This window comes from Phanerochaete carnosa, assembly GCF_000300595.1.
Source record: "Phanerochaete carnosa HHB-10118-sp unplaced genomic scaffold PHACAscaffold_5, whole genome shotgun sequence".
NCBI classification, from domain to species: Eukaryota; Fungi; Basidiomycota; class Agaricomycetes; order Polyporales; family Phanerochaetaceae; genus Phanerochaete; species Phanerochaete carnosa.
Window position 1 is genome coordinate 525,848 of NW_006767632.1, and position 16,475 is coordinate 542,322.

Genomic DNA, 16,475 nt, shown 5'->3' on the forward strand with positions numbered 1-16,475 from the left:
AGTTCTTTCCGCACAAATTATTCCGGATGCATTATAGACCTTGAGCTTGATACAAGTATTGGTATCTTCGAAGATATTGGTATCAGGGTATAACATATATAACCAATTTGAACGACGTGCGCGCAAATTTCTATGCTCGAGAAAGTTGGAGGGCCTGTCGATCCTAGACAGGGCTGGAAGTCGGCTCCCTACTCCATTTTAGCCAACGTCGTACACGGCGCACTTGTCCCGCAATGCCCGCTCTAGACAGTGCACTAGCAGCACCGCTCGAGCTTTGCTCATCTTCCGCGCGATCATCATCATCATCAGGAGTCGGCTTGCTGAAGCTCGGCAAGCGAGCTTTCCACCATGCGGAGACCGCGTTGAAGACCATATTGGCCAGACGGAAGCTGTCGAACGTGCTACGTGCCGAACCCTCTGACTCGAGGTACAGTAACAGTACCAGGACCATGAACATCAGGCCGAGTAGCACTCCCAGAGCAATCCGCGTCGGGAACGCGGTATCGTCGAAGAAGACGGTCATCATGGCGGCAAGGAAGGTGAGCATGCTGGTACAAAACAGAAAGTTAGTGACATGCCATGAGATCGCATGAAGCGGATTGACCTCCACAGGAACAATGCGGTTGGGATACTAGCCTCGTGAAATGAACTCAGGCGTGGCCCATGAACCATTTTGGCGCACAACTCACCTGAATGCGACGGCCACTGCCTCCAGTCCGATTAGTCGTTCAGACCTTCTGGAGATGTATTGGAGCTAGATATATAAGGTGTAAGTCGCACTATTTCACGACAGAGGGTACGAAAGAAGAACGAACCGCATCTGTCGCCTGCCCGTGGATATGGTGCCGATGATGCCTCTGCAAAATCTGGCAGACGATGTATATGAAGGTCGCCAGAATAGTCGAGATGTAGCTCATGATCTGTGCAGTACTTTTTCGCGGGCCTCCCTTTCCGTCAATGCTATTGATCGATAAGAAGCTGATATTCGTGGCAATCAGCACTGTCGCCTGCAATACATTCAGTCTCGTGCAGCATCAGTAATGACGAGGTACACACCGGAGTAATGGAGTTTTCCCAATCCTTCTTGAGGCCATCAATGAACATGCGCCATGGATAGTAGTGGACCGTCTTGTCCACATAGAGCCCCTCGAACTCCTGCATATAGAGGAACGGCATGAAGAAGAATATAGGCGACACCAATATCAGGAACCAAGAGTGTCGTTTCTCGGTATCCTTTTGTAATGCGCCTTCGCTGCGGGTCAACCTAGCACCGGGCTCTCCCCAGAAAGCCATGAATCGCTCTCGATCTGTTATGGTGGTAGTTAAAGCATTTGTAGTCCAGTGGGAAAGTGGCTGCTCACATATTGTGCCGAGTAGCCGTGCTAGTAGCAGTAGCCATGTCAGACAACAACCAGAGAATGAGTACTGATGACACACCTGCGATGAAAGTCCCTGCTCCGTTGGCCTTATCAGCTACAAAAGGTGTTAGCTTCGACTCATGGCACCCAAGGAGCGGCTTACTAGTGATGCTCTTGAAGCATTTCGACAAGCGCGTGGCGGTATCCGGATCGTACGGGAACATCGAATTCTGCGATGTGATTGCGTCTGCCAGCGAACGGGGTGTAAGCATGTGTCCATTCGCTCTGACGGAGCGGCCATACCACACTGGCCGAGATCGAAGGCATGCTGGAGCTCCTGCATGGCGTCTTGCGACAAGGCGCGGTGACCAGGAAAGAGTTCGACATGTAACCTTAGCGGGAGCATTAGTCTCGTGCTTAACAAACGTGCGGAGACAGTACCGACCAGAATTGCCATTTGACTGCTAGTCCTGCTCGGGTTGATCTCGTTAGCGAGTTGAGATGTAAAATCCAGAGACGCGTACCAAGGTGTGGCTGTGAAACAACACAGCGAACCCCATAGTCCGTGACCAGATGCGCACTAATCGTCGGTTCTTCGCCTTCCGATGGCTCGAACCAAAAGACAGCTTGCTTGGACATGCTCGCCAAGTAGTATCCGACAGCCTCTTCAGAGTCTTTTCCTTCCTCGGTAAACCATGTCTTACACAACACTATCTCAGTATCGTCGGGTACGCGACTGCGAGTATCCTCGAGACGATCGTACAAAGTCTTCGCGGCTGTCTGAATATGGACAAGGTTGTCGCTATTGTAGAGGTCCGTGCGAGTAACCAGCAACTAGGAAGCGGTGAGCCAGGGACTACTAGGATTGATGCGTCAAAAAGATACGCACTCTCTCCGGGTCATGAAAGTACGGCTTCCCACCCCGGATCTCAGTCCAATTTGCTAGGCGTGTTTCCCTGCGTAGACGTAGTCAGCATCGATGACCAAGACACGACTCAAAATCTCTGACCGATCAAAGGATGTCTGCAACGGCTGGATGTTTTTGACTACAGACTTGTCGTGATCTGAGGGGCTAGATAAGGACATCAGATACATAAACAGTGATTAAAATGCTCAGCTGCCAGAACCCACTAGTGGATGGACCGATGATACTTCAATATCTCGACATCTTGAGGCGCGAAACGGATAATCCTGAGGGCATTGACCGCGGAAGGAGTTTCGTTACAATTTGAGTCCGTGCTTGGAGATGACTGGCCGGAGACGCTTGCGACTATAATGGGACCAGAGGACCCCGAGCGAAGACTCAACGGCGAAGTCGGACTGCGAGAGGACGATGTAACTCGACGTGCAGAAGCCCTGCCGCCAGGTGTGGCATAGATTTGCTGTGGTACAGCTTGGTTCTGCTGCAGAGCGACAGTCGACATGCTCGGGTACCGTTGGTGAGCAAGGGTTGAGGCAGAGCTTTGAGAGCCAAGTGCACCTACTCCGTCTTATATGGGTACCGCCATTGTCGGACGTAACCCTAAGACTGCGGGATTTTTGTACACACAGCATCATACAAACCAATGAGTCGTGCACACTGACATGTCTGGGGCATGGAAGCTTCTTAAGCCGCTCAGGCACAGACGCTGAAGCTCTCTGCCGCGTATGCCCCGTAGATAAATGCAGTTCTGCGTGGAAATTTGGGACAGCGACGTGAAATCATACCTTAGACAGCCGCGGTAGGCGGGGAGCACGTTCAAATGGGAAGTACATGGCGATTCTTTATCACTGGGGATGTGCGACGGCGTCTGTGGCAGGGCGCTGAATCCCTGAACAGCCTCCCGTGCAGGCTTCTCTTGGCAGATGCGCGTCCCCGCTGTGCCCCTCGATCCTCCTTCGGACATTGCTTAGACAGCTTCTGTATCTGTGAGACTGTCATCGAAGGCTATCGCAGTAGAGAGGACTTCGAACTCACTTGCAGAACGGCTCCGGGATGTTCTTGGAGTGGCATCTGCAATGACTGGCTAAGGTATCAACGGAACGTCACGAACATCTCGCGGCTGGGGAGTACATGGGTAGAAATGTCCTGTAACTTCAATGTGATGATTACGAATACATTGTATAGCCGTGAACACCTCGGGCGAAGTGACGCTTGGAGATATTGGGCAGAAATAACCGAATAAATGACGCAGGGGACAGTCCTTGGAACTCTAAGTCGGTTTTTAGTGCCGGTCAACGGTTGGAGAAATACATGAGGGCTTACAATCGACGATTTCAAATCGCACCTTGCTGACTACATCGCTTGCCAGACTCTTCTTGATGACCTTGAGCAAGATTCCCGCGCACTCGCCTGGCCTAATGAAGCCTTCGTAGGCGATCGCAAAGCGCAGACTTTTTAGCACTGAGCACCTGCGGGTGACAGCCTGGAGACCAGCCCAGTCGAGAAGGGAAAATGCCTTTCGCAGAGATCTTGTAATGTCCTGGATATCGTCAGGCTCCGAGAAATCGTCGATGGTGTACGCCTCGTTAACTCTTAGGTTGATGGTGATGTTCTCGGTGACATCCGTGACCAAGATTCGGAGGTCACGCAGGATGTGCTCCCAGTCGGAGTATTCGATGCTGCCCCCTTCGATCTCCTCGTCATCGCCTTTCCATTCGGCAACGGCCCTACTATATCCTCCGGTGACAGCGGCACCTCCGTCTATATCCCTTCCAACACGGCTCGCATCCACCCCGTCACGGTCGATCGCGTCCTCATATTCCTCGTCGATGAAATCCCGAGGTTCCACGGCTAATGCGAAAAGACCGCCACCCACCTGACGGTGTGTAGGGGAGGACAAACCTGTGCGTCGAATGGTGCGGCAGAGGGGTCGACTTGCTCGTATCCAAGCGACTCTATCGAGGACATGAACATAATGATCGACCCGAGAACAGGTTTGGAAACCTTCGGCGGAGATGATAGCGTGAGGTTACGGACAGCCGTAAGGTCCAGACCTCCTTGCAATAATAGCAGGATGGCCTCCTCTAGGCCGTTGATAGTGATGGAACGCACTTCAATAGGTGTATCTGGGCGGAACGGCTGGGCTTCTTCTACACCTAGTTCGCGCCAGGTGATAGTGAGCTTGGAGATACGACAGAAGGGGGAAAGCAGAACCGGGATGATGTTAAAGTTGCAGATGATCCGCAGCTCTTCGATGGCATAGGCCTGTTGCTGTTCAAATCGCATATGTGCAAGGGACTTGCGAGGGGAGACAGGCCAAGCGTTAAGTTCCAGGACGCGGAGGCGAGGGAGAATGGCGAGAATCCGGGGCAATGTAGAGAACAACGAGACGTCCAGATTGTAACTGGATGTACACCCGAATCTATGACAACAAAGGTAGAGCTCGCAAATGGAGTCTCGAAGTCGCGTAGAAGACGAGAGTAATCCCAGCAGAAATGTAAAGCCACTATCGCGTTCGAGTGCACTCTCGCAGATCTCATTGGAGATCTTCCAAGTGGAAACACAGGGAGGCCAACGGAATCTTCTGAAGAGATGCGATGAGCTTGAGATTGACCACTCCCTGGAGACAAGGGAACAGTTCTTGAGCGATGCCTCGTTGTCAGAGAGGCTTTCGAGCACGATGTCGACTAGTTCCTGAGGCATTCGACAAGCCATGGCGACAAGCGAAGCTGAGTGAATTGACTCTGGTTTAGGCATGTCGTTCTGTAAGCCATCGCATAGTCTTAGTATATGACAAACATACCTTGGTCCCTGAGCAGCACCTCAAATTCGACACAAGAACCGTATTTGTGTCGTTAGGGGTGGAAGTCGAAGAGGAAGGGGCAGTTGAACGCAATCAGCAGAATGTCCTTTGATCAGAGTGTATCAAAGCGGGGACGTGGCAAGTCGGCATCAGGGACGCATGCAGCGCCCCCGGGGCCAAATGGCTGAGGCACGGCTGAGCGCGCACAATCGGCCCACAAGCTGAGCGCTGAGTGCTGAGCACTAGGCTGGTTTTTTGCGAGCGTCGCATCCCTTGCCCAAATGAGATGCAATGAGATGCATGCGGCCCCCCCCCTCCCCCGAAGCGTAGAGACCAGACCTGACTGGCGAGTCTATGTAGCTAAGCACTGAGCAGTTTCGACGCATCTGCGAAAGGTGGTGAGCTACTGGCACGTCGCGTGACCATTCTCAAACTTTATATCACTCGCCTTGCTTTCCGTAGTACTTAAAATTTCGGTTTACTCAGGGAGTGCAACCTTTATCGAGTCACCGCGGACACACAGCCTCCGTAGAGTCATTTTGGCTGTGGTGGCAAGGTGAAGAAAGGACAGGAAGTGAAGCGTTGCTGCATTTCAACGTCGTTACGGTCGAAGTCATTCGAGCTTCCGCTTTCGGATGGCGTCAGGGAGCGTCGAACTTTATCAAAGTCGATCAACATTATCATCGACTGATTAGATGAGAACTGCCCAGAGTGCCTGCTCTCAGCTTTGCGAGGACGTCTGCGGAGTGTGGACGAGTACGAATACTGAGCCTTAGCTGTGCATGCGCCGGGAGTAGCATTGAAAGATGCATATGCTTGTGGCAGGAAGTCGAATGCTTATGGCTAGACACTTGAACATGGACCTTTCGGATCTGAGGCAGACTTTCTGGACACTTTGTACTCTGTATACATGCCACAAAATACTCCATTTGAGTATAATCATTCTGAGGGCTGGCATTTTGGGGCACAATATATTCCCAGTGGGGCACAGAAAGTTGCACAGACGGGCGCTTGAGCAAATTCCACTCAAGATCAGGCCGCAGGGTTGGGTGCATTTTGCGCCTCTGGAAGGCCTGAGGCAGATACTGTGACCATGTGTAGCCAATAGCGAATGAGAGCTGAGCCTTCCTAGGGAATCGGCTAACACTGTGCTAGCCGATACTCCTGAGCCCGAGTGAGAGTCAAGGCACCGGTCATGTTGTAAGCACTCTAGGTGATATACCTCATCGCCCGTGTTTGGCAAGGGGCCGTAAGCCAAGCGGCACGCCAGACGATAATACATCCCAACACCCTATGGACATCCGGGTGCATGACATATGGCAGCCGTGCCGCCGCGGGGCAATTTGGATAATTGCTGCCGTGTGTCTTAGAGCCAGAGAGGGCAAAGCACTTCTCAAGTGGACAGAAGAATCAAAAGAAGTGATAATGTGCCTCTGCCATAGTGGCGCGTTATCGTATCTTCCATGTCTACGTCGCCTGGGTTAACGCTGCCCAGTGAAATAGCGCATAAGCAAAAGTGGTGCTTAGTATCACATATGACGAATCTGTAGGTATCATAGCCATGCGCCGTCAAGTCCGTAGTACCCCTTCCCCTTTCTTCTGGCAGACTGGGCAGCTGCAGTCGAGGCGTGCCCGGACGAGCGCCGTCCTGCATTGTAATTGAGCACAGCAGTACAGGAGGAAGATTAAGCCAGACGTACAAGGCGATCTTCTCGCCGATTCCTGCGCGCCCGCCGAGGCTGTGCCCGACTTCCGTGTGATGCTGCAAGAGCTCGCTCTTGCTCATGCAACGCGCATGGACGATATGCCGACACAGGAAGAGGAGTAGCAGCGACTGACTGCTCTCTATGAGCGAATCGCCACATACCGGGCACGTCTGTTTCTCTGTAGAATATCCGTCAATTGCCCCCACGTTGCAGCAAGCGCAAGTGGTCGTACCACTGAGGAAGAAGCCAGCTGTCTGGTTCTTGTGAAACCTCTGTGCAAGGTCGGCACAGTCACCGTTGCAGATGTCTTGGCACCCCTCAAGCAGCGAGATTTGGAGGTTAAAGTCGTGCAGGATCTTAATGAGCGCGCCTTTCAGTCCAGGGATCTCCAAGCTATTCTTGATCCTCCGAATAATACGAATTGGGTTGATCTCAGCGCCGACATTCTCTAGCAAACCGCGAATAAAGGCTACGGCGGAAGATGTTAGAGGCGTACCGAGAACACCAAGAGCAGAAGGGCAAACCTGGTCGTGTCTCCGAATAGCGTAGCAAGTCTTCCCAGAGGTCATCGTCGTGCTGCTCTTTCGCAAAGTCGATAGCCTAGAAAGAACAGTCCAAGTCAGATCTAGCATAAGTGAAACCGCCCCGAACATACCCGATTGACATCACCCAATCTCTCGATGATTAGATTGAGCGCCCTTCTATTGTCACCCACGCGACCAAGCAAGAACACCATTTCTGTGACCAAGTCACGCTCCTCGCAAACTTTATAGGCCTGTTGAAGACGTCAGTCACATCGTCAGTGTAAGAAGAGACTGCTTGACGCACCCGCTCAAAGTTGTAGTAGTTACTCGACCGGAGGAAGTCTATCAGCTTCTTGGGAGCGTACTCAGCGTACAGCTTGACCTGTTCAAGTCTCAGTCAGTCACTCTTAGCAGACATTATCCATAATAGAATTCACCTGCGTGTCAGCAAAGTCCGACGTCAAGTGCTGATCCTTAGCGAACAGCGCATCTAGGTACAAGTACAGGTAGAAGTCCCTGGCTTGCAACTGTTGCACCACCCTTCCGATCTACACAGCGTGCATCAGCCCTCTGTCACGTGCAGCGTTAACAGATAGTACCCACCGGAATGGAGTGAATATGATCCACGAGCAAGCTGATCGCTGCGCTCTCGTTCGGATCGACCTCTTCGCCGGCCTTACGGCGCTTGTCCATCAGCTCAAAATCGAATTCGACAAGGAGCAGCGCCTGGTCTTGCACTGCGGTGAACAAGTTGTGCTCCCGGATGAGGTCAAAGACGTTGGGACGGCGCAGGCGCAGGAAGTATGGTAACGCCTTCCCTGGCTGACGGTTCATGGTGTACAACTCGGCGAGACACTCCATGAGGAGCACAGCGTCTGATGTCACCGGACTTGAGGGTGAAGTCGACGTTGAGGGAGCACGGTCGAGCTCCGCCTGGACAGCAACTATGACGGCAGATATGTCATATATACCCACCGGCCAGTCCTTGATTGTCCTCAGCAACATCTGTAGAATCTGGTCAGCAAGTAGCTTTGAGTTCACTGGGCCTGAAAGCGTCACCTGGCGGTCCTGTGACAAAAAGTAAGCTAGGATCATCTCGTAAACAAGGCGTCCAAGCGTCGGTTCCTCTGTCGGCACGTAGGGAATGATAGCCTGTAGCTGGTGCTTCTGTGCAAAGAAGAATATCCAGTCTTCCCACCGCTTCGTATCTTGTCTGCATACTTTCGGGCACAAACGGGCGGCTTTGATGTAGTCATCTGCGCTGGACAAGTCAGCGATGTTTTACTTCGAATTATCCGGGGGACACTAACCTTCGCTGACCAGATGCTCGATATACCGCTGTCCGATTGTCACAGCGTTGATCCCTTCGTGCTTCTCGTCCTCGTCACCTTCCTTGCTATGCTTCTCGATCTCGTCCAGTGCCTCCTCAAACCGCTTCCGCTCTACAAGCCAAGAGACGTGGTCCCGCCAGTCACGAGGCTTCACGAGCACGACGTCCTTCGGACTCATCACAACATAGCTCCCAGCCTGGCCTTCCACGGCTGCAGGTACCTCGATCAGCACGTAGTCGTTGCAGGCCCAGCGCTCGTAGCTCGTGATGCTCAGCGCGTCGTTCGCAAGCTCTTCACCCCCTCGCGAGATGATGCGCAGCTCTGGCCGCTCTGCCGCCTTGCGCGCCTGCTCCGCACGCGACGATGCAGCCTCGTTGCCTGTGAGAAGGGACGTGTCGGGAGGGGTATACGCGAGGATAAGGAACGCAGTGAGCGTCGGCCGCTGCGACTTGGTCGTGTTTGTCGGAGCGGCGTGCAAGGTGTGCGAACCTGCACTCTCCGGCATGAGGTAAGGGACGATGCCAGCCATCATGCAGTCGAGCTGGAAGACGGCTGTGATCTCGACGACCAACGGGGGAAGATTCGCGGAAGGGTTGACGTTAGAGCGTGGACGTGCACGAATTCGACAGACCCTAATCTGATCCGCCCATACAATCAAAAGCGTCGAGTCGTCTTGCCAGTGTAGTGTGCACTTGAACAGGTCTGCGCGCGGGCTGTCGGTAGGTCGGTCGATGTAAATGATGCGCATCTGGGATACAGTGTCGTAGATTTTGACACCCTGCAGCATAATATGGTGAAAATTTGTCATGCACGGGGCTAAAGTGTCATACCAAGTCGTTTGCCCACGCAATCAGCCTGCCACGCCATCGAGCCTGCCAAATGGGCCCTTCTCCGGTGTGAAGGACAGTCTCTTTATGCCCGAGCCACCCCTTCTCATGCAGGATGAGATTTCCGGCCAGTCCACCACAGACGAATGCACGCGTGCTGCGCTTTGCGAAGTTAGGCTCCAACGATACTGTTCGCATTGGTCGCTTCTTATCGAACGAGTAGACTTCCGGCGTGGAGAGTGAGTATATGACGACCTGTCCTACGTATCGTATGTTAGACGTGAACTTAGGCAGTAAGTGAATAGCTTACCGTCCATGGATGCAGTGGCTATGAAGTCACCGGTCTCGTCTAGTGACATATCGAGAATACTAGCAGAATGCGGCTTCACGGATTTGGTGCGTTCACCTTGCATATCCAGAAGATGAACGATGCCCGAATGCGTACCAAGTGCCTGCAAGAAACAAATCAGCATCCTCGCGGGTAAAAGGTTGTATACGTACCAGCCGTTGGTGGGAATAAGCTAGCGCGGATGCAGAGTCCTTTACGAGGAGATCGTGCACTGACCCTCCTAGTCGTTCGTACTTGAGTGCAGGCTCTTCGTCATCATCCTCGTCCTCATCTCCTTCGTCATAGTCCTCATCATCTTCGCCCCCGTCAGCGGCACCTACATCGTAGCGGTCGGATACACGTGCGTTTTGCTCGGGGTGCTCCGCATTATCGTCCTCGTCCTCTTCCTCCTCGCTCTCGCTCTCCCTGCTGTCCTCTTTCCCTTGCTTCGCATTTCTACCATCCCCACCGTTTTGCATAGGTGACTTGGCCTCGTTGTTCTCACTGGGCTCCCCACCATCCTCATGCTCAGCCAAGCTCATCTGGTCGGGACTGTCCGCCACGAGATGCGAATCCTTCTCTTCGTCGTGCCCATTAGCGTCCTCTGTCATCGCAGGTCGTGAGTGAGTGGTGTTTGGGGGTGATGTGCAGACGTTCATCTGGTGCCGACGACTTTACGTTCAAACTGTGATTGTGGTCCGCTATTCCCACGGCTCGATGCATTCACCAACCAATCAGAAGCCATTTGGAGAACGCTAACATGAAGCTCGTCGTCCACCATATTAGAAAGAACGTTCGTCCCTCAATAAGTATGGCACAAAGAACGAGAATGTTATTTACAGTATGTAAAACGCAGAAAATGTAATGCTGATGAATACATAAGCATGCAATAGAATGCTTGCTCACTAAGGGGGAGGTCAGAGTGCCGTAAGCCACCAAGATTGGACAGCAGAGTTGCTGGGTGCGGCGAGAGCAATGCGCCATGAACTTACTCAAGAGGCCCCCATTCCCAGCATGCCGGCCGCAGATGTGTCACTGTTCTCTTCGCCACTCGTGCCGTCGACGCTTGTGCACAGACCGTACACAATTAATGTGCATGCGCGTGCAATGGCTCTCCACGAGTCGTGACGTATGAGAGAGTAAATTCCACCTCAATACTAATAAATGCATGCTGTGTACAAATATCGTACATGGTTTCCACCACCAGGACCGCGGCATTATTGTCGCGCCTTGCTCACGTTTCTTGTCTATAGCTACATATAGTATACTTCGCTTTCGATCTCAGCTTTCGCCTGTTGGCACTGAAGAGACCTGTGGTTTTTTTGCGGCACGAAGTACTGAATCACTAATTTATCCGCAAGCTGTCTTCGACTCGGACTCGCAGCTGACAGTGCACACGTCGTTGTCAACTACAGCAGCAGCGAAGCTGCGGCGATGAATGTCGTCGAGCACATTAAAAACGAGGGCCGCGGACGCGCTGTGGCCGCCAAGGCCGACATGTCCTCCACTGAGGAGGGTATCCGCATTGCTGAGGATATGGTCAAGTCGCTCGGGAGGCACGATATCCTGATCCATAACGCGGCATTCGTGAAGGTCGGACAGCTCCACGAGATTGCAGAGGCGGAGTTTGATCCCAACTTTGACATGAACGTCAGGACGCCGCTGTTCGACGTTCAAACGTTCATGCACATGACCAAAGCCGCGGCGAAGTACCTCCCGAAAGGTGTTCGGTTATATCGTGTTATAGTCTCGGTCCTGCTAAGATGGCTATCGAGCGCGGGCTGAATTTCAAAACAAAGCGAACGACAGGAGCCTATCTACATACGACATTAAGCATAGGCGTGATCTCATAGCGCATACCGCAAATCCAGGTTCTCGATGTCAGCGAGGTCGAGGAATGCCTTGTCGACCTTGCCGACTTCCTCGCCTCGAGGTACACCTCTTCCCCATCCTCTCCCTCATCCGTCTTGTGTTTCTCTTCTCCGCCCTGCAGCGGCCTGCTCGCGGTCGCGTCTCGCGCACAAGGTACCGCTGGATAAGGAGCGTCGTGAGGCCGGACATGGCCTAGCAGACTGAGATGGTCGTTCATGGGACGTGTTTAGGGGATAGTTCGCACGTTTTGAAAATTGCGAACTCTCTGTGGCTCCACACTCCCGCCCTCAGAAAATTCTGAGATTTAAGCAGTATATGTGTACCATAGTACACAATATCCAAAATTGTATGTCGCGAAACGGGGGAAGCGGTCTGCCACCTCAGGTCTCTCAGCGCTGGCAGCGTATCCATACGGGGGCCACACGAGGCGCTGGTGTACGCCGAGTTCGAGGGATCTACACCTCACACATGTAGTTCTTTCCGCACAAATTACTTCGAGTGTATTACGGGCTTTGAACTCGATAAAAGCATTATTATCTTCGAAGACATTGGTATCAAGGTATAACAGTTGACGTTTATAAGTCATAACCAATTTGAACGACGTGTATGCGAGATTTCTATACTCGAGAAAGTTGGAGGGCTCGTCGATCCTAGACAGGGCTAGGGGCTGGCTCCCTACTCCATTTTAGCCAACGTCGTACACGGCGCACTTGTCCCGCAATGCTCGCTCTAGACGGTGCACTAGCAGCACCGCTCGAGCTTTGCTCATCTTCCACGCGATCATCATCAGCAGAAGTCGGCTTGCTGAAGCTCGGCAAGCGAGCTTTCCACCATGCGGAGACCGCGTTGAAGACCATATTGGCCAGACGGAAGCTGTCGAACGTGCTGCGTGCCGAGCCCTCTGACTCCAGGTACAATAGCAGTACCAGGACCATGAACATCAGGCCGAGCAGCACTCCCAGAGCAATCCGCGTCGGGAAAGTGGTATCGTCAAAGAAGACGGTCATCATGGCGGCAAGGAAGGTGAGCATGCTGGTACAAAACAGAAAGTTAGTGACATGCCATGAGATCGCATGAAACGGATTTACCTCCATAGGAACAATGCAGTTGGAATACTAGCCCCATGAAACGAGATCAGGCGTGGCCTGCTAAACATTTTAGAACGCAGCTCACCTGAATGCGATGGCTATTGCCTCCATTCCGATTAGTCGTTCAGACCTCCTGGAGATATATTTGAGCTAGATATATAAAATGTAAATCGCACTACTTCGCGGCAGAGAGTACGAAACGCGAGCGAACCGCATCTGTTGCCTGCCCGTGGATATGGTGCCGATGGTGCCTCTGCAAAATCTGGCAGACGATGTATATGAAGGCCGCCAGAATAGTCGAGATGTAGCTCATGATCTGTGCAGTACTTTTTCGCGGGCCGCCATTTCCGTCAATGCTATTGATCGATAAGAAGCTGATATTCGTGGCAATCAGTACTGTCGCCTGCAATGCATTCAGTCTCGTGCATTGTTAGTAAAGGCGGAGTACATACGGGAGTAATGGAGTTTTCCCAATCCTTCTTGAGGCCTTCGATGAACACGCGCCATGGATAGTAGTGGACCGTCTTGTCCACATAGAGCCCCTCGAACTCCTGCATATAGAGGAAGGGCATAAAGAAGAATATAGGCGACACCAATATCAGGAACCAAGAGTGTCGTTTCTCGGTATCCTTTTCTAGTGCGCCTTCGCTGCGGGTCAACCTAGCACCGGGCTCTCCCCAGAAAGCCATGAATCGCTCTCGATCTGTTATGGTGGTAGTTAAAGCATTTGTAGTCCAGTGGGAAAGTGGCTGCTCACATATTGTGCCGAGTAGCCGTGCTAGTAGTAGTAGCCATGTCAGACAACAACCAGAGAATGAGTACTGACGACACACCTGCGATGAAAGTCCCTGCTCCGTTGGCCTTATCGGCTACAAAGAGTGTTAATTTTCGACTCATGGCACCCAAGGAGCGGCTTACTAGTGATGCTCTTGAAGCATTTCGACAAGCGCGTGGCGGTATCCGGATCGTACGGGAACATCGAATTCTGCGATGTGATTGCGTCTGCGAGCGAATGAGGTGTGAGCACGTGTCCCTTCACTTTGACAGACTGGCCGTACCACACTGGCCGAAATCGAAGGCACGCTTGAGCTCCTGCTGGGCATCTCGCGACAGGGCACGGTGACCAGGAAAGAGTTCGACATGTAACCTTAGCAGGAGCATTAGTCTCGTGCTTGATGGACGTGCGGAGACAATACCGACCAGAATTGCCATTTGACTGCCAGTCCTGCTCGGATTGATCTCGTTAGCGAATTAAGATGTAAAATCTAGAGACGCGTACCAAGGTGAGGCTGCGAAACGACACAACGGCTCCCAGAGTCCGTGACCAGGTATGTACCAATCATTGACTCTTCATCCTCCAGCGGATCGAACCAAAAGACAGCTTGCTTGGACATGCTCGCCAGATAGTAACCGACAACATATCCAGCTTCTTCGTTAGACCATGTCCTACACAGCACTACTTCCGTGTCCTCAGGTACACGGGCTCGAACGTCCTCGAGGCGGTCGTACAAAGTCTTCGCCGCAGTCTCAATATACACAAGGTTATCGCTATCTTCGTCGTAGAGATCTGTGCGAGTAAGCAACGACTAGGAGGTAGTGAGCCGGGAGATACAATCAAGGCATTAAAAAGATGCGCACTCTCTGTGAGTCATGAAAGTACGGCTTCCCACCCCGGATTTCAGTCCAATTCGCTAGGTCTGTTTCCCTACATGGACGTGTTCAGTACCAAGCCAAGACACGACTCAAATTCCCTGACCGGTCAAAGGATGTCTGCAATGGCCGAATGTAGTTGACTACGGATTTATCGGGATCTGAGGGACTAGATAAGGGAATTAGGTACATAGATCACAATCAGATTGCCCGACTGCTGGAACTCACTAGTGGATGGACCGATGGTACTTCAGTTCTTCGACATCTTGAGGTGCGATGTGCACAATTTTGAGGGCATTGACCACGGAAGGAGCTCCGCTACAATTTGAATCTGTATTTGGAGATAACTGGCCGGAGGCGACTGCGGTGGACCCAGAGGACTCCGAGCGAAGACTCAACGGCGAAGTTGGGCTGCGGAAAGGCGGAGTGACTCGACGTGTTGAAGCTCTGCCACCAGGTGTGGCAAAGGTTTGCAGTAGTACAGCTTGGTTCTGCTGCAGAGCGACAGTCGACATGCTCGGGTGGTGAGCAAGGGTTGAGGCTGAGCTTTGGGAGCCAAGTACACCTACTCCATCTTATATGGATACCGCCATTGTCGGACGTAACTCTAAGACTGCTGAGTTTTTCTACGCACAGCATCATACAGGCCGGTAAGTGAAAGCTTCTAAAAGCCGCCCAGGTACAGACGCTGAAGCCTTCTGCCCTGTATGCCTCATAAACGAATGCAATTCTGCATGAAAATTTGGGACAGTGATACGAGATCATACCTCAGACGTCCACGGTAGGTGGGGAACACATTCAAGCAGGAAGTATATGGCGATTTTTTATCACTGGGGATGCGCGGCAGCGTTTATGGTAAGGCGCTGGATCCTTGAACAGCCTCCCGCACAGGCTTCTCTTGGCAGATGCGCGTGTTCTCACCGTGCCTCTCGGTCCTCCTTCGAACATTGCTTAGACAGCCTCTGTATCTGTGAGGCTATCATTCAAGGCTATCGCGGCAGGCGCACTTCAGACTCACCTGCAGAACGGCTCCGGGGCCTCCTCGGAGTGGCATCCACGATGACCGACTAAGACATAGACAAAATATCACGAACATCTCGCAGTGGGGGAGCACGAGGTGGAAATGTCCTGCAGCTTGGATATAATCATTACGGACACGTCGTATAGTCGTGGACACTTAAGGCGAAGTGACGCTCATAATATATGTATTGTGTAGAAATGGCTGATGGACAGTATTAATCCTTGGAGCTCTAAGTCGGTTGTTAGCGTTGGTCAACGATTGAAGAAATACACGAGGACTCACAGGTAGATGACGCAAAGAAGTCAGGCCCAGACAAGGGGGAGGCAACATTAACAAGCGCTGAAAACAACCTCGGTGTCAAGCGCCCGAGACCCCGAGGTTTTGATAAGATACGACGCCCAAATAGATTAGATCAGTGCGCTATCTACTCCAGACGTGCGGTCTTCCACTTCGGTTCTCTCGCCATGGTCAACTCCCTCCTCTCTCGTTTTACCACCAGCCCTTGCTAACTTCTTCAACTGTGTTGCTATCAGGTACATTGTATGTCTCCCTCCGATTTGGTGTAGCTTCTTCCACAATATCCACAGAAGACTTTCATCTGCTGGGATGCAGCATTTTTTTGACCGCTTTCACTGTTTCAATGCTGCTTCCGGTGAATAAAATCTATCTTATGTGACAGCCCGATGGCTTTGCAGCTTTGCCGTAAGGTTTGAGGTCCACACGATGCATTTCCTCTGCGAGGTCATAATGGATTTGCCAGGCAGCAATATTCTTCTTAAGCTAAATAGTTACAGGGGGTGAAAACTGATGGATATGCATTGTGGTACCAGGGAAAGACGGCGGGAGGATAGCAAAGAGTGCGCCTCGCCGTCGGTGGAATGTGCATCGCACAGGAATTTTAATCTTATCAGAGCTTCCAGAGGTCCCGAGCGCTGCTAGATGCTTGCCGACCCCCCTCCCCCCACCGAGGTTGTTTTCAGCGCTTAGCAGTGATGCCCCCCCCCCTGGGCCCAGATGCGGGAAACGGCTAAGTGCGTGGTGTAAA

The 16,475-nt window shown here is 52.2% G+C and overlaps 4 protein-coding genes across 4 annotated transcripts; all 4 read right to left on the reverse strand.

Annotated features, from left to right (window-relative positions):
• Nucleotides 1–19: 19 nt before the first annotated feature.
• On the reverse strand, nucleotides 20–2,811 carry PHACADRAFT_255433 (uncharacterized protein). Its single transcript, XM_007395361.1, has 13 exons — nucleotides 2,490–2,811; nucleotides 2,368–2,430; nucleotides 2,248–2,314; nucleotides 1,883–2,192; nucleotides 1,804–1,828; nucleotides 1,662–1,750; nucleotides 1,522–1,605; nucleotides 1,438–1,473; nucleotides 1,362–1,382; nucleotides 1,057–1,307; nucleotides 816–1,007; nucleotides 690–754; nucleotides 20–631 (listed from the first exon to the last, which is right to left on the reverse strand). The coding sequence occupies exons 4-13, from the start codon at nucleotides 1,995–1,997 to the stop codon at nucleotides 523–525; spliced, it is 987 nt and encodes a 328-aa protein (XP_007395423.1). The 5' UTR covers nucleotides 1,998–2,192; nucleotides 2,248–2,314; nucleotides 2,368–2,430; nucleotides 2,490–2,811; the 3' UTR covers nucleotides 20–522.
• Nucleotides 2,812–3,317: 506 nt separating this feature from the next.
• PHACADRAFT_183921 (uncharacterized protein) lies at nucleotides 3,318–5,678 on the reverse strand. The gene is made up of 5 exons (XM_007395362.1): nucleotides 5,532–5,678; nucleotides 5,084–5,469; nucleotides 4,183–5,024; nucleotides 3,626–4,156; nucleotides 3,318–3,550 (listed from the first exon to the last, which is right to left on the reverse strand). The coding sequence occupies exons 3-5, from the start codon at nucleotides 4,993–4,995 to the stop codon at nucleotides 3,365–3,367; spliced, it is 1,530 nt and encodes a 509-aa protein (XP_007395424.1). The 5' UTR covers nucleotides 4,996–5,024; nucleotides 5,084–5,469; nucleotides 5,532–5,678; the 3' UTR covers nucleotides 3,318–3,364.
• Nucleotides 5,679–6,509: 831 nt separating this feature from the next.
• On the reverse strand, nucleotides 6,510–10,304 carry PHACADRAFT_142974 (uncharacterized protein). Its single transcript, XM_007395363.1, has 13 exons — nucleotides 9,973–10,304; nucleotides 9,782–9,923; nucleotides 9,475–9,731; nucleotides 8,624–9,422; nucleotides 8,373–8,569; nucleotides 7,917–8,318; nucleotides 7,751–7,861; nucleotides 7,618–7,695; nucleotides 7,445–7,564; nucleotides 7,314–7,389; nucleotides 7,022–7,258; nucleotides 6,784–6,967; nucleotides 6,510–6,731 (listed from the first exon to the last, which is right to left on the reverse strand). The coding sequence occupies exons 1-13, from the start codon at nucleotides 10,276–10,278 to the stop codon at nucleotides 6,653–6,655; spliced, it is 2,988 nt and encodes a 995-aa protein (XP_007395425.1). The 5' UTR covers nucleotides 10,279–10,304; the 3' UTR covers nucleotides 6,510–6,652.
• Nucleotides 10,305–12,157: 1,853 nt separating this feature from the next.
• PHACADRAFT_255446 (uncharacterized protein) lies at nucleotides 12,158–15,124 on the reverse strand. The gene is made up of 14 exons (XM_007395364.1): nucleotides 14,638–15,124; nucleotides 14,516–14,578; nucleotides 14,398–14,464; nucleotides 14,039–14,345; nucleotides 13,960–13,984; nucleotides 13,818–13,906; nucleotides 13,678–13,761; nucleotides 13,593–13,628; nucleotides 13,517–13,537; nucleotides 13,212–13,462; nucleotides 12,971–13,162; nucleotides 12,845–12,909; nucleotides 12,760–12,786; nucleotides 12,158–12,703 (listed from the first exon to the last, which is right to left on the reverse strand). Exons 1-14 carry the CDS (start codon nucleotides 14,922–14,924, stop codon nucleotides 12,322–12,324), a joined length of 1,896 nt encoding a protein of 631 aa, XP_007395426.1. The 5' UTR covers nucleotides 14,925–15,124; the 3' UTR covers nucleotides 12,158–12,321.
• Between the last annotated feature and the right edge of the window lie 1,351 nt (nucleotides 15,125–16,475).

What these genes read in the sequence shown, in the direction of transcription:
- PHACADRAFT_255433 (XM_007395361.1), bottom strand. Translation starts at nt 1,997, where the DNA reads ATGTCCAAGCAAGCTGTCTTTTGGTTCGAGCCATCGGAAGGCGAAGAA. An exon ending in CTTCGATCTCGGCCAGTGTG is followed by an intron (nt 1,606 to 1,661) that starts GTATGGCCGCTC and finishes GTTCGCTGGCAG; the next exon opens with ACGCAATCACATCGCAGAAT. An exon ending in AGCAGGGACTTTCATCGCAG is followed by an intron (nt 1,383 to 1,437) that starts GTGTGTCATCAG and finishes TACTGCTACTAG; the next exon opens with CACGGCTACTCGGCACAATA.
- PHACADRAFT_183921 (XM_007395362.1), bottom strand. Translation starts at nt 4,995, where the DNA reads ATGGCTTGTCGAATGCCTCAGGAACTAGTCGACATCGTGCTCGAAAGC. An exon ending in CCGCACCATTCGACGCACAG is followed by an intron (nt 4,157 to 4,182) that starts GTTTGTCCTCCC and finishes ACACACCGTCAG; the next exon opens with GTGGGTGGCGGTCTTTTCGC. An exon ending in CAAGCGATGTAGTCAGCAAG is followed by an intron (nt 3,551 to 3,625) that starts GTGCGATTTGAA and finishes AAACCGACTTAG; the next exon opens with AGTTCCAAGGACTGTCCCCT.
- PHACADRAFT_142974 (XM_007395363.1), bottom strand. Translation starts at nt 10,278, where the DNA reads ATGCAAAACGGTGGGGATGGTAGAAATGCGAAGCAAGGGAAAGAGGAC. An exon ending in AGCTGGCTTCTTCCTCAGTG is followed by an intron (nt 6,968 to 7,021) that starts GTACGACCACTT and finishes GATATTCTACAG; the next exon opens with AGAAACAGACGTGCCCGGTA. An exon ending in ATCGGCGAGAAGATCGCCTT is followed by an intron (nt 6,732 to 6,783) that starts GTACGTCTGGCT and finishes ATTACAATGCAG; the next exon opens with GACGGCGCTCGTCCGGGCAC.
- PHACADRAFT_255446 (XM_007395364.1), bottom strand. Translation starts at nt 14,924, where the DNA reads ATGTCGACTGTCGCTCTGCAGCAGAACCAAGCTGTACTACTGCAAACC. An exon ending in ACGGGCAGGCAACAGATGCG is followed by an intron (nt 12,910 to 12,970) that starts GTTCGCTCGCGT and finishes TTATATATCTAG; the next exon opens with CTCAAATATATCTCCAGGAG. An exon ending in ACTGCATTGTTCCTATGGAG is followed by an intron (nt 12,704 to 12,759) that starts GTAAATCCGTTT and finishes GTTTTGTACCAG; the next exon opens with CATGCTCACCTTCCTTGCCG.